Source organism: Vespa mandarinia, chromosome 19 (assembly GCF_050613455.1).
Source record: "Vespa mandarinia isolate Hongniang chromosome 19, ASM5061345v1, whole genome shotgun sequence".
Lineage (NCBI taxonomy): Eukaryota > Metazoa > Arthropoda > Insecta > Hymenoptera > Vespidae > Vespa > Vespa mandarinia.
This window is the reverse complement of record NC_140828.1, coordinates 3,625,044-3,639,361: the sequence shown is the minus strand read 5'-3', so window position 1 is coordinate 3,639,361 and position 14,318 is coordinate 3,625,044. Positions and strand designations below refer to the sequence as shown.

The following is a 14,318-nucleotide window of genomic DNA, read 5'->3' as shown; positions in this document are numbered from 1 at the left end:
ATTTCAAATCGAGATATTCAAGATATTTGCTCACTTTTTGTAATCTAGTTTCTAATATTGCATTTGGTTCGTGTACTTCGTTTAAATGTAACATCCAAAATATTTGCATAAATCGACCTTTATCGATGATTTTAGAAAAAAATGGTACTTGAAATTCTTCTTCTTTGGACCAATAATCCTGTATATTAGATAAACGAACAATTCCCATATTCAATATAAGCCCTAAAAAAGCTTTCATTTCGGATACAGTTAAGTCCTTCCAGGTATTCCATATTGACCTTTCGGACAATACTCTCTTTGCAATTTTCGAACGGGCATAATTGTTCGTTTTTACAACAATATTTTCAATTAATTCATTGGTGAAATATAATTGAAAATAGTCTAACGGATCTATACAATTATCACAGTTTTGTGGGCCAATTCTTTCTTGTCCGATCGAAAATGGAATCGTCGTATTTTCCTCATCTTTCGAAGTTAATTCGACCCAAACATCAGAGAGTCCATCGTAGTATATTTTACTACATTCCTCTTCCCCATCACTCGAATCAGAAATAAATCTTCTACACTTTCTTTGCGTTCTACTAGCAATATTTTCATCCTCTGTGTCACTCGAATATATATCGTTAATTGTTCTTTTATTACGCTGAGAAGTAAGGAAATTATAAGTATCCATGTATTCGTCATCACTATTGTCAGTGTCACACATTATTTAAATGATTTTTTTTTATCAAAGTTAAGAATAGTCAGTAGAAGCAATACGGTCAATACGGCTATAAAATAACGAGGACTGACATAAAATACGACGCTAACATAAAATATGACGTGAGTAAATGGAAAACTATGTCGAGTACCACTCGACATAAAGTTGCTATAGCGACCATTCTTGTCGAGTCACACTCGACATAGGGTTACCATAGTAACCGATCTTGTCGAGTCACATTCGACTTCGAACATTAAAGCCTTAAAAAGCTATTATCTCTGTTTTTATGATTTTCGTCATTAATAGGAACAAGCATAATTCCAGATTGATTTTAATGAAGAACGTCTTATTTTAAAGACGAAGGTTTAATCTACGATATATTTTTCAAAAAGCTTTATTTTCTTTAAAAAAAATGCTTTTGAAAATAATTTATGCACAAATAAAAAGAAATCCTAGAATAAACCTTCATCTTTAAAGTGATATTTTGTAAATCGTAATTGGTCAAGAATTATGTCTGTTTTCATTGTTGGGGTAAATGCTGTTTTTGACATTTTTTTCGAAGAAAAAATTTTGTACTATGATGGCCCTCGAAATTTGCGGCAAAAGAGAAAAACTCATATCTCTACTATTGATTTCCATATTGTTGAATATGGTATGTATACCATAAAGTAGTGATTATTTTCTTGCGTGTGTACGTAAATACCTGATGCTCAGATTTTCTGATCTTTGGTAAATTATTCTTTCCTATTAGAAAATTCAAATTATAAACGAAGCAAAAATTTTCCTGCAGATCAACCATTGCATTAGTATTACACGATACACGAAGATGTGGCACAAAGAGGTGGCACGCGAAATTGGGCCACCTCTTAGCAAGTTATGTTATCCTATTAGAAAATTCAAATTATGGACAAATCGAAAATATTTATTCCTATATCCCTATCATCATTTAGCATTGGTAACTGAACTAAATAATTAATAAACAAACTTTTTAATATTCCTGGCGCTATCTAGCGTGGGCACCAGTATTAAATAATTATTTTAAGAAACCTTTTATACCCTGGGGCCATCTAGTATTGCAACTTGAATTATATTTTCCCGCTTTTTATATAATGACCTCCATTATTGTTATGTGCTCCTATTACAAAACGCGCATTTTTGCGACAATATCACGAAATAATATATATATATATTATAGATATCCTAAAGTATAAATATATATATTGAATATGTAGAAAAATACATTATATTCGATAATTATAAAGAAGTATTTATTTTATGATATAAATTGTCATTACACACATATAAATATATACAATTTATATATAAAATTTTGAAGTGTCGATGATAATATGTAATATCATTTTATATGGACTTAAATTTCTACATCTTCAAACTTGCTTTTCTATAAAAAACTTTCTGTCAAACTGTTATATAAAATGACAAATATACTGTGTGTCCTTTAATACGTTGCCGCACACTTTTAATTTGACGATCATGCTCAGAAACACATTTTTTTCAATTGTTTATAACTGCCATATGAAATTGAGCGTCAGTCGTCATGTACAAGACAGCTATAGCCGTCATTTGCCTACATATCGTCGACAATCGGACGGCTATAGCCGTCATTTGTGGCAACGTGTTAAAACAAACCAATGCATAATAACATTAATAAGTATTCAATACCTGCTATAACGATATATGCAAATAACATATAAAAAAATGTAAAATTTCTGACGAAGTATGTCGTATATTTAATGGGCAACATCAAAGAATATGGCAATGAGGACATTTTTTAACTGTTACATAATTGAAATAATACAGGAGACTTGCGACATAAAAATATTTAGAACAAGATTTAAAGTTTATAAAATTTTGAAATATCTTTAGTAAAGAGTAATTCCATTTTATACTCAATTAAAATCTTTCGATTTGAAGACTGGCTTTATCTACAGATGCTTAGACATTATCATAGGAAAACTTTCACATAGGATAAACAGAAAATAATAATAATAAATGAAATGCCATAGAAAATAATTATAAAATATTTTAATTATGTGTTAATTATGTGTTTTTTATTATGATATGGTTATATAGAATATCTGACAAATGAACGAATACAGAAAATGAAATAGACAATATGTAAAACATTTCATTGCTAAAAATATTCTATATCGTATCTAAAATGATATAAAATAATCGAGGAGTGTATAATAATTAATTAATATTTCATTACTAACTAGTTTTTTTATTCATTAATCTAGTGATACTAATGATACTAATTCTCATGATACTAATTCAAATTTGGCGCTGAGACTTTCTCCATATAGTGTGACAGCCAATAGATTTCATTTAGAGATCGACCTCCACTATCGTTCTGTGTTCCTATTAAGAATCTGAAATTTTTGCGGCAATATAATATCTAATTTTAGCTGTATGCATGGATGTTGGGTACTTATGTGTGTCATAATTACACACAGTATCAGAATACATTGATATATACGTTAAATCTTGATAAATATTTTCTTTATTATTAAGACTTCTTTATTAACTTTTATGAGCTTATATAATTCCTGAAAATCCGTAGAACATTTCTAGCATCTAAATATTTGTAATTTATTATTGTAAATTAAATAAATTATATCTTAATCAGTAATATGTATCTAGGTTAATATGTCCCGGAGATTATTTATGAAATAGTTAATTATTAGGTACGTTTATAAACTTTTATGATATTATATTATTCCAACGAGTTTATAGAAAATTAGGAACATTTAAATGTGACAATTTTTATTATTATTCTTACTTTATCAATCCAGATAATGTCTCTCTGTACTGATTCAAATTTAGCGCTGAGATTTATTCCATCTAATATCACAGCCAATAACATCTAAGTTAGCGATCGACCTCCACTATCGTTCTGCGTTCCCATTAGAAATTTAAGATATTTGGCGAGAAATTGATGGCTAATTTTAAGTACTATATATATACACAGAATACATTCATGTATACGACAAATTTTAATAATTTATTTCTTAATTATTAATAATTCCTTATTAACTTTTATAGGCTTATATTATTTCTAATAGTTTATAGAACATTTTAAGCGTCTAAATATTTATAATTTATTCCTGGAAATTGTGTAAATTTAATCAGTGTTAATTTATATTAATATATCACAGTAATTATTTATAAAATAATTAGTCAAGCAACATTTCACGAACTTCTACATCATATCAATCAAGAGATAATTAAACAATAATATACTCCGATACATCACATAGATTATAAGATGTGTCATATATACAATAATTTTTTTTCAGCCTTTGTCGATTGAATGTCACAAGAAGGAACATTACAATAGATTGATCGTGCGAGTTATCATATTATTTTCCTTTCGTATTCCGAAAAAACATTTTGTTTTCGTATAACTGACATTTAATCATTTTAGTGATCCGACGATTTTATAATTGTTTAAATAATCTACAATGTACTCGTAGTACGATGAGGTAATATTTAAAAAAAAAGTATATTCCGTTAATTATCACATAGCTCTTAAGAACAAAGATGAGATTTAGCGTGCGAGTTACTACGTTAGAAGTCAGAATTTTCGGTGAGTGTCATGTTATTCCGGTATCACGGATTTTAAAAATCTTTTTAGATTTTTGAAAAATGTCATTTTTCTTACAAAAATCTATTACATGTTTAACAATAAACATAAATCATCAATTTTCATACAAATAAAAGATTGTTCCGAATTGACAAAAGGGCGGTAAAGGAATAGACACCTCTGACATTTTAAATGTTTTTGATGTTATCTAGCGTAAGGACCGGTACTAAATTATTATATCGATTTTGTTTTAATAATGTAATGTTTATTAATACTGTAATATAATATTTAATAAAAATGTAATTTCATTACAAATCAACAAATCAAGCATTTTTGCGACAATATGGCGGTCGATTATAGGATAGGCATATTCACACACAAACAACCCGAATACTATTATTAATACTATTATTATTAATTTTTACGGTCTTATATTATTTTTGAGAGTTTATAGAATATATGGAAGATGCAAAATGTCTATAGTTAATAATCAAAAGAGTGAAATAAATTATAGTTTTAATAAGTAATATATATATATATATATATATATATTAATATTAACACGTCTTGATTATTAATTATAAAATAATTTATAATTAGGTCCATTTTAGGAACTTTTATGATATCACATAGATCTAGAAAGTCTATAGAATGTTCAATATACTAAAATATTTAAGATTTCTTTATGGAGGTTTCATAAATAATTATTATAAATTGTTAAAATTTATCAATATTAATGAGATTCTGAGAAGAATAATTAGAAAATTTACAATTATAAAGAATTGTTAATGAATCTCAAAATTTTATTTCAATTTACAATTTCTAGAGAATCTTTCGAAAATCTAAATTATCAAATTTCAAGCGTTCAATACGTCATAATTCGACTTCTTTGTAATCATCGACGAGGGTAGCTGTATCGTTTATAGCCTCTTGGAAGACTTTCTCTTCCATACCTTCACCGACATAGTGATGAACAAAAGCCCTTTTCTGATACATCAAGTCAAATTTCCGTGCAATTCTAATCCAAGCGTGTCGAATTGCTGTGTTGTTACATAACATTGCTACAGTTCTATTCGATTGAGCCAAATCACCGCCAGGAACCGTCGTGGATGGTTGATAATTGATTCCTACCTAAAATAATAGAGACGATTAGTTTAAATTCTATCCTAAATTGAATCAACGATCATTCTTGACTTTACCTTGAATCCTACTGGACTCCAACTAACGAATCGTATAAACTTTTTACCCTTCAAACTAGCGATGGTCCTATTAACGTCACTCGGACTTACGTCACCGCGATAAAGTAGACAGCAACTCATATAAGTACCCGTACGGGGATCGCACTTAACCATCTAAGATCGAGCGATAGAGATGAGTAAGATAATTTCGTTCTATCTTGTCCAAATCTAATCTAGTTATGTTTACTTGATTAGCAGGCTCGAAGCAATCGTATGTAATTCGTTGAACTGACATCACCGTGTTCATTGCTCTTTCAGGTGTAGTTATAGGAGCATACGTTACCAAGGGGAAATGAATTCTTGGATAAGGTACTAAATTTGTCTGCAACTCCTCTAAGCTGACATTGACCGAACCTTCGAATCTCATCGACGCTGTGATGCTCGATATTACCTGAGCTTGCAATCGGTTGAGATTCGTATAAGTCGGATTTTCCACGTTCAGATTCCTACGAATGTAATAAATGAATAAAAAAGATATCTCATATATTGAGACAATTGCTACATAGAAAATTCGAACCTCGCACAAATATCGTACAAAGCTTCGTTGTCAACGACGAAACAACAATCCTCGTGATCTAGAGTCCCATGAGTCGTCAATATGGAATTATAAGGTTCGACGATAGCTGTGGATATATTTGGTGCTGGATAAATTGCGAAATCCAATTTTAATTTTTTCCCATAGTCTATGTTAAGATTTTCCAGCAACAAAGTCGTTAAGCCGCTACCAGTGCCACCGCCAAAGGATCTAAAAAGTAAATAATTTATCATCTTTGGTCTCGTTAATGATAGGAAATTAACAGAAATATAGTAAGTAAAATTCGGATTTTACCTGAAGACAATGAAGCCGGTTAATCGAGAACAAGCTTCGCAGATGATTCGAATACGATCTAAAACGAGATCTTTTATCTCTTCACCGATCGAGTAATATCCTCTTGCAAAATTATTCGCTGCATCTTCCTTGCCAGTTATCAATGATAATGGATTAAAGAGATTTCTATAAACACCAGTTCTAATCTCGTCGACCACACTTGGTTCTAAATCCACTATCACAGTACGGGGTGTGAATTTTCCTGTCTAAGGATAATTTTCATAGATCATATTCTAATTTTATTCCTTAAACTAATGAATTTCTCACCACAGTCGGACCAAAGAATGTGTAATAACATTCATCGATGGGTCTGTATCCATGTTGAAAAAAACCATCAGGTCTGAGACCATGTTCAAGACAAAATAATTCCCAACAAGCGTTTGCCACTTGAGTTCCAGCTTGACCAATGAAAATAGTGACCACTTCGCCGGTCGTATTCATTCTTTTAATTTACTTTTCATTTCTCTCAAGTTTTTTTTGATAGTTTTTGAAATTAAGTTTTGTAATAACATTAGAAAAAAAGAGAAATAGAGAGAAAGAAAAGGAGAGAGAGGGAGAGAGAAATGGAAGCGGAGGAGAACACAGCTAATGTACGAGCGACATTTAAGAGAATTTTGAAGATTTGCCGAGAAGATTTCTTCAACGACGTCTATTGTACTTTATTCGTTTTTTAATGTTACGTTCATCATTGTGACAGCTGACGTGACAGCTGATGATGAGATCAGTATTGAAGTCTAATCCTATTGTTCAATAAGATATCGAAGAATAGACGATTTGTTTACATTAATCGATTATTTTTAACATGAAAATAATTGATGACATAAGATAAAAGCATTTTTATTAAGATTATGAAAATAAAAGCGAGACGATGTCATTGCAGTATTCGTCAGCCAATTGTTTCACGGTACGATTTTTATTATCGACGATAGACAGATCCGAATGCGGAATCAAACTTTTACAAATGGACACGCGAGCACCAATAAGAGCTCTGTGCAGAGCGGTATAACCATCAGCATCCTTTAAATTTGCATTAGCACCGTACTTTAATAAAGATTCAACGACGCGATCGTGTCCTTGTGTAGCTGCTCTATGAAGAGCAGTTGCTTGCCCGCAACGCGTTCTAGCGTTTACGTTAGCTCCATATTGCAACAACATCTCGCAGATCTGATAATATCCATTTCGTGCTGCATAATGAAGAGCAGTGTATCCAGCGGAGTCTTCGATATCCGCCGAAATTCCCTTTTTTAAAAATCTTTCTACTTTGTCCTTGTCGTTGTATTGAGCTGAAAAAGAAACGAAAAATATCAAATATCAAATCGAAATTTATTGAAATAATATTTTTGGACAACTCACCAGCATACCATATCCCTCGCTCGAATTCAATCTCGGACAAAGATTGACTAACACTCAAGTTGACGGATAAACTGCAACAGGAGTTTACATCTCTTTCATGTTCATGTTCTTTCGCCATTTTATCTTCAATCTGTAACTCATTAGAAGATTTTTTAATCGACACGCTTCAATCGCGCTAAGTTATTTAGGATAATGATATTAACTTGAATGCATATAAATAATAATAATATACATTCTAATAAAACAAATAACTCTCTCTATTTCTCTCTCTTTCTTTCTCTTTCTCGTTTGTGAAAAAATACGAATACTTTTATATATGTATACACGTACGATTTAATCTCTTCTATAAAGAATAGAATACATAGATCTTAAAATGCAAAATTCCATAGAATGAATGGTATATGAATATAATATAATATAATATAATATAATTAATATAATATAATATAATATAATATAATATAATATAATATAATTAATATAATATAATATAATATAATAATACTAATACGGAAAAAAAAGGAAACTTAAATATAAACCACGTGGTTTGTGTAATAATACAATAAATCATTTAGTAGTTCGTGCTCATTTGTTAGGACGATAAATCACAAAATTAGATTTTGAAATATCCATTTTCGGTTGAAGGAACATTTTTTAAATATCGACAAATGATCACTTCACAGGAGAAATCATTATTATAATAACGATAAAAACTGATACATCGATGAACATTGTAAATATGTTACTTAAAATACTTTCAATTTTCTTCTATATATTGATAAAAAATTTATAAATTTGCTAAACATTATTTCAATGTTAACAATAAAACTTTTTTATTCTTCAAATGATAAAGCGAAGAGAGAAACCGTCACTATTTTATTTAATTTCTTAACTATCGAGAATCCATTATATTTGGACACAAAATTTACTCATTTTGATTTTTTTTTGAATGAATGTTCGCCTTGTTTAATATGATCTAAAAAATCTAAAATATGCTCGGCTGCTAATTGTATAGAAAAATTCGGATAGTTTCTCTTCCTAGATTGCTAGTTTTATTGGAAAACGTGTTAATGTGTTGGGTTCAATTTAACGTGCCTAAAAAACTACATAATATTCTTTTTACGTTGTAATATCATACATAGGCATCGTTGTACAGTCGTTTAACAATTCCATTCTGTATATTTAGCGAATTATGAAAATATGCTAAACTCTGCAGTTTTTTTTTTCTTTCTTTTCATAAGAAAATGTATAAAAAGTATCTATCCTTGTATAATCCAATAAAATAATTACTAAAGTAGTTACTAAAAAATAGTTACTAATCGAATGTATTTTTTACAAATAACGATTCGTTATATTTGGTCCGTACGCATTTATTATTTAACGCTTATAATGATAAATTGTTAGAGACTAATAATCGGCAAACGTAAAAAATAAAAAGCGAACGATCATCCATTAGTCCATAAAATAAAGAATAGATAATTGTTCTAGGATCCTCTTTGATGATTGCGCAGATTAATATTATATATTACGCACAAACTACTGGTGTATATCTTTATATATGTGCATATTCTTTACTACAAATACAATACTTTAGAAAAATTAAACCTCCCGTTGCAGCGTCCAAAGAATTTCAGCTTCTCCGGTACTACAAATAACTCGATAGCCTAATTCGGCTAGAGCATTAATAACCGAAAAGGGTCGTCCTAAAAGAAATTGTCAACAATAAGTTTGTTATAATGTTTTTTAATTATTTATTCAGAAAAAGCAAGCTAATCGATGCATTTGAGTTTAACCATAAATTTAAAACAAAACGAATTGAAATAAGTTTATAAACTTTATTCTTTAATATAAAAAATTTTGGATGAACCTTTGATTAGAGCGCCATTGACCACCGTCGAAGCAGAGCTTTGAAAACGTTTAGTAAGTGCCAAGAGTTCGTCCGGAGATAATTCAAAAACAGATGATTCAGTTGCATACGGCGATCCTCTTACACCAACGTAATAAAAAGTTTCGCTCGTTGCGGTGTTAACCCATTTTTCAGGCATTACACTGACTGGTTCCGCCATGGTGTCGATACAACTTTCGTTAGACTTCGCCATCTTTTCCTTCTAGAAGAAAATAATTACAATGCTTACGAGACTAAAGATGACAGATGCGACGAGAAAATAATGAAAGTGGATGTTTCTATGTCTTCTTTTTTCTTTATATGTTTTTATGCAGAGACGATCAAATTATTATATACATATGCATTTGTACGAGATATAACATGAATCTAATAAGATCAATGTGTTTCTTTTATTTTTTTTTCTTTTTTTTATTTATTCATTTATTTATTTATTTATTTATTTATTTATTTTGTTTTTTTTTTTTTTTTTTTTTTTACAAACATTTCATTTAGTTGTAATATAATTTTTTTTATCTTTAATATTATAGAATATCCAAAGCAGTCGACTGTCATAATTGAAGAGTTCTATAAATAACCAGGGAATGCATGTTCACAATTCGTAAGAATATTTTATAATCGAGAAAGATAAAACAAGTCGCATTATCTTATTAATGGATAAGAGTATTTATCCTCAATTTTTGTTTTGGTCAAACATTTTCTTTTCATGCTCCTCTTGTAGTTGCATCATTCGCATTTCATAAGCCCAACGTATTTCACTTTGAGCTTTGTCTCTTTCAAATTCCCATTGAAATTTTTCCAATTCCAAAGTTTTACGGCGTAACTCCAGTTCGGCTATTTTTCTTAACGCCTGACTTTCCAACAATTGTTCTTGATATATTTTGCTTTGTAGGGGCGAATATCCGGCACCACGAATAGAAAGGAATGGCCATCGTGAAATTCTTCTGGTAGGTAGAGATTTCTTATGACGAATGGTACTTTTAGATTCTTCAGATCCACCTACGAAAGCATTTAAAAATAAACATTTGCATCGTAATAATTTATTTTATAATATCTAATGTTTTGAAATTACCAATTTTAGCCATCTCTGTGTCAGTCTGATTCGCGTCCCTAGTTCTTATTGTCGCATTTCTATCACCTTTGATACTTTGAACATTAGGATCGTGGCTTGTCCGTGATTTATCCTTAGAATCTATCACCATTTTTGCATCGCACTGTTGAATCGTTTCTGATATTTCATCTATGTAATACCGATTTTTATAATGCCAATCATCTAGATCTTCCAATTCCATGTCGGTAACATGTTCTAACGAAGATTCTTGCTTTCGTTGCTTGTCATTAATTTTAATATCAAGAATATTTGTTTTGTTTCTCTTATCGTTTCTTAATTGTATAAATTGTCGTCTAACCTCTACTGGACACTTTAGACAACGTTCCAAATGTCTTTCCATACGCGCTGCGTTTTGTATATATGAATGATCACAAAATTTACAAAAAGCGATGACTTGAGAGCCATCCACTTTTTTGTTGTAATAGTTCCACACAATACCACATTTTTTCACCATTTCGATTCGATTAAACTTTATTATTAACCGTTAGCGTAAAACATTTAAATTTTCGATATAACGAAATCGATCGACAATATTTCTTCATTAATAAACTCGAAACATCAATGATTATAAAAACGATAACTTTTTAATAAGAGTTTTATAATCGAAGATTCTTATCGTTCTTTGACTTGGTAATATTCAACTACGAGTCATTCTACTTGTTATGAAAGATAAACAAAATATATTCTTTCTAAATTTTGTTGATATTGCAAATAAACGATAAATGACATAGAATTATATGAATTGTATGAAGTTAAAACGAACAAGTTTACACTTTTTCCCTCTACGTATGTAAATAGCGTTTAGCGCATAAACATATGTACGTAATTCGTCTTATCGATCGCAGAGTCTACAATTTCAAATTGAAATAATGTGAAGAAGATGAAGGATGGTGCGTGATCATACCTGTTGTTTTTCGTTTCCACTTCTATCCATTTTCACATTAATTGCACTTTTCTCAATCAATGAATTCATCCGACAAATGACGCATCGCACTCACGAATCAAATTTTGTTCAATACTCTATACACAACACACACACACACACACACGTATTGTAGACCGTGTACTGTTTAAGTACGGAATGAAGTAAGTTCATATCGAACGAAAAAAATGCACAAAAGAAATTTTTAATTATCGACAATCTTAAAAAATACGATTGCTCTTTCGATCAAAGTTACGGATAAATTAATTATTTTACTTTCATTTGTATCACGTTGTTACGTGACACGTAATACTTTTTATATCAATTATAAAACCAATGAAAAATGACAGATGTATCATTTTATCGTCAAGAAAGTATATAAAAGGAGACTTTTTACTTTATCTTTATTAGTCCAGATAAGATAGAAAATGGTAAGTAATCATTCGCTCGATCGTTTTAAATTTACAACCGATGTTTTGTCATTGATTGTACTTTTGATGAGCAGCCACTTGAAAAGAGACACTTTAATTAAATCAAGATTGAAATTTTTATCAAATTTTGTAGAAACATCAATAGGGAGTGTCGTTTGAAAAGTATTGATGATTCAGCAAACCATTAGATTTTTATTTTTCGTACCGGTCTGGACGAACAACAATGTCAGCCCGATCAGAAAAGGTTTATGCGTTTGTATATACAAATGAATATTATTTTTACTGTTATTACAACGAGTAGTTTTACTTGCAAGCTCCGAACGTCAAATATTATCTCATACGTACGTAACATTGTCTTTTAATGTGTCACTAAGTTTCTAATATTTAAGAGAATCTATAATAATTGTTTCTAACCTCTTTTTCAATTTTTCGACAATACATGTTATTTGATTGACACATACATATAATACATTTGTTACTTTGCCAAAGTTATCGACTTTATAACTTATAAAGTCGATTAATAAAAATTCATAGAAATGAATCTATTGATAAAACTTACGTGTTTTTATGACAAGTTCAGGTTCAGGTTCTGAGAAATCTTTTCTCATAGTCCACATATATTCATTGTAGTCTTGTTTGATGCTAGTACTAGAAGAAGCGACAACCTTATATCCAAGAACCTCCAGAGCAGTTAATATTACACAAGGATGTTGTAAATAGACTATCGTAAAATCGTCGCAATATCCTCCAGAAGCAAAGCGAGTAAGTTGTTCTATGTCCGATGCTAGAAAAAATAATCTATCGAATTGGTTTCTTCTGCCATTCGAAAAACAATTGGAGTATAAAGCATTACCTTTGAGTCCTGATACTAGAACTCTCCACGGATATCTGTGACCGTACGAAGCTAAATTACCACGCACTAGAATGTATGGCATCTGTGATGATTAAAGCGAATGCTAGAGACACGTTTAATTATTTCTATACATTAACTTTTCCATATAATACTTTAACGAATGTTTAGATACTTTAGTTCGCTGAAACATAGAATAGTAAAAATTTGGAGCTTCGACATACGTCATGTAATAGAAAATTTAAAGTACCGTCTCTTGTAAGAAAATTCACTAAATAATGAATACTAATTCTAAACGAATATTTTCCAAGTAGCGGATGTAATTTATTAGTAGAATCAATATTTACTTCCGCTCGTTTAAAATCTTAATCATTAATTAATTTGCTTACATACGCTATATTTAAAAGTGTTTCGTAATAAACTGAAAACACGAAACGTTTCTCACTTGCGAAACTTTCACTTTTCACAAACAGCGTAAGAGCGTAATTTCTTAATAAATTTTTTAATCAGAGCTTCATACTCTTATATTGGATATAATCTGGAATATTGAGTATTAAGAATAATTCCATTAGATGTACTTGAGGATCGTACTTCACGCTGGTACCTTTAATTTTCTCCTACGCGTTTATATATAAGAAAAGTATTCTTTTTCTATGTGTATATGGTATATGCGTCTTGCTAAAAGTAATAGATGCACGAACAAGAGTTTACTTTCCAAGAGCGCCAATTTTGAATATAAAAATAATAAACATTTGGACAAGCGACTTTGTGACGTATTAGATATCAGTGAGCTAAAAACTGGAAGATATATTTTTATAGATTGTATAGAATTTAATCATATATACGTTAAATCGTATTAAGACAGCTAATTCGAACTATATTATTTAACAGGGGTTAGAAAGAAAAAAAATAACAATATTTAAGGTCGTCAGAGGTCTCTAGGAGGGTCGATACACCAACGAATTTTGATTGGTTAAGCGAGAAATTATCGGACCAATGAAAATCAACTGCAAAGTTACTTTCGAGCAAAAGCATTTAAAATCGTTCGAGAAGATTATAGAGAGAATATAGGGAGAATATAGAAAGATATGAGGTTTATAAAATAAAACTGCTCTAATTATATAAAATAATTTATTAGGATGTTATACGTAGAAATGTATCCTTTCTTCCTAACTCGAATTAAATGTCTCGATACACGAAATTTATGCACTTGGTAATGACCAAGGAGGAAGAATCGTTCGTTCTCGTTAAAAATCGTGCATTTTCGTGGGTCGAATCATATTCGTCGAGGATCGTGCGGAGATCGCATAGTGTCGCCACCTGATGGTATACCTT

General features: G+C 30.2%; 4 protein-coding genes across 13 annotated transcripts; all 4 read right to left on the bottom strand.

Moving 5' to 3' along the window:
- Positions 1-4,867: 4,867 nt before the first annotated feature.
- On the bottom strand, positions 4,868-6,877 carry LOC118449289 (tubulin alpha chain). 2 transcript variants are annotated; one of them, XM_085662843.1, is made up of 6 exons: positions 6,684-6,877; positions 6,375-6,619; positions 6,063-6,290; positions 5,733-5,991; positions 5,507-5,659; positions 4,868-5,438 (listed from the first exon to the last, which is right to left on the bottom strand). In XM_085662843.1, exons 1-6 carry the CDS (start codon positions 6,852-6,854, stop codon positions 5,181-5,183), a joined length of 1,314 nt encoding a protein of 437 aa, XP_085518969.1. In that variant the 5' UTR covers positions 6,855-6,877; the 3' UTR covers positions 4,868-5,180. The 2 variants fall into 2 exon arrangements, with proteins under 2 accessions (XP_085518969.1, XP_035739586.2); XM_035883693.2 differs by having other exon boundaries at positions 4,872-5,438; positions 6,681-6,877.
- Positions 6,878-7,253: 376 nt separating this feature from the next.
- Positions 7,254-12,834, bottom strand: LOC118449292 (uncharacterized). The gene is made up of 3 exons (XM_035883695.2): positions 12,693-12,834; positions 7,767-7,896; positions 7,254-7,696 (listed from the first exon to the last, which is right to left on the bottom strand). Exons 2-3 carry the CDS (start codon positions 7,882-7,884, stop codon positions 7,260-7,262), a joined length of 555 nt encoding a protein of 184 aa, XP_035739588.1. The 5' UTR covers positions 7,885-7,896; positions 12,693-12,834; the 3' UTR covers positions 7,254-7,259.
- LOC118449293 (uncharacterized) lies at positions 8,846-13,740 on the bottom strand. Of its 9 annotated transcripts, none has more exons than XM_085662849.1 (5): positions 13,588-13,740; positions 13,429-13,521; positions 12,987-13,167; positions 12,693-12,917; positions 9,701-9,874 (listed from the first exon to the last, which is right to left on the bottom strand). In XM_085662849.1, the coding sequence occupies exons 3-5, from the start codon at positions 13,066-13,068 to the stop codon at positions 9,852-9,854; spliced, it is 330 nt and encodes a 109-aa protein (XP_085518975.1). In that variant the 5' UTR covers positions 13,069-13,167; positions 13,429-13,521; positions 13,588-13,740; the 3' UTR covers positions 9,701-9,851. The 9 variants fall into 9 exon arrangements, with proteins under 9 accessions (XP_035739589.1, XP_035739590.1, XP_085518975.1 ...); XM_085662848.1 differs by having other exon boundaries at positions 13,373-13,521; positions 13,588-13,739; XM_085662851.1 differs by having other exon boundaries at positions 12,987-13,089; positions 13,377-13,729.
- Positions 10,142-11,678, bottom strand: LOC118449291 (uncharacterized). The gene is made up of 2 exons (XM_035883694.2): positions 10,742-11,678; positions 10,142-10,668 (listed from the first exon to the last, which is right to left on the bottom strand). Exons 1-2 carry the CDS (start codon positions 11,232-11,234, stop codon positions 10,343-10,345), a joined length of 819 nt encoding a protein of 272 aa, XP_035739587.1. The 5' UTR covers positions 11,235-11,678; the 3' UTR covers positions 10,142-10,342.
- Positions 13,741-14,318: the final 578 nt, after the last annotated feature.

Coding starts and splice junctions, on each gene's coding strand:
- LOC118449289 (XM_035883693.2), bottom strand. CDS start 6,854: ATGAATACGACCGGCGAAGTGGTCACTATTTTCATTGGTCAAGCTGGA. Junction 5,992..6,062: donor TTGTACGATATTTGTGCGAG/GTTCGAATTTTC, acceptor TTACATTCGTAG/GAATCTGAACGTGGAAAATC. Junction 5,660..5,732: donor GCTTCGAGCCTGCTAATCAA/GTAAACATAACT, acceptor GCTCGATCTTAG/ATGGTTAAGTGCGATCCCCG.
- LOC118449293 (XM_035883696.2), bottom strand. CDS start 11,753: ATGAATTCATTGATTGAGAAAAGTGCAATTAATGTGAAAATGGATAGA. Junction 9,875..11,684: donor GTGGAAACGAAAAACAACAG/GTATGATCACGC, acceptor ATTTTCTTCTAG/AAGGAAAAGATGGCGAAGTC. Junction 9,470..9,633: donor CAATGGCGCTCTAATCAAAG/GTTCATCCAAAA, acceptor AATTTCTTTTAG/GACGACCCTTTTCGGTTATT.
- LOC118449291 (XM_035883694.2), bottom strand. CDS start 11,234: ATGGTGAAAAAATGTGGTATTGTGTGGAACTATTACAACAAAAAAGTG. Junction 10,669..10,741: donor CACAGAGATGGCTAAAATTG/GTAATTTCAAAA, acceptor ATGCTTTCGTAG/GTGGATCTGAAGAATCTAAA.
- LOC118449292 (XM_035883695.2), bottom strand. CDS start 7,884: ATGGCGAAAGAACATGAACATGAAAGAGATGTAAACTCCTGTTGCAGT. Junction 7,697..7,766: donor GCGAGGGATATGGTATGCTG/GTGAGTTGTCCA, acceptor TTTCTTTTTCAG/CTCAATACAACGACAAGGAC.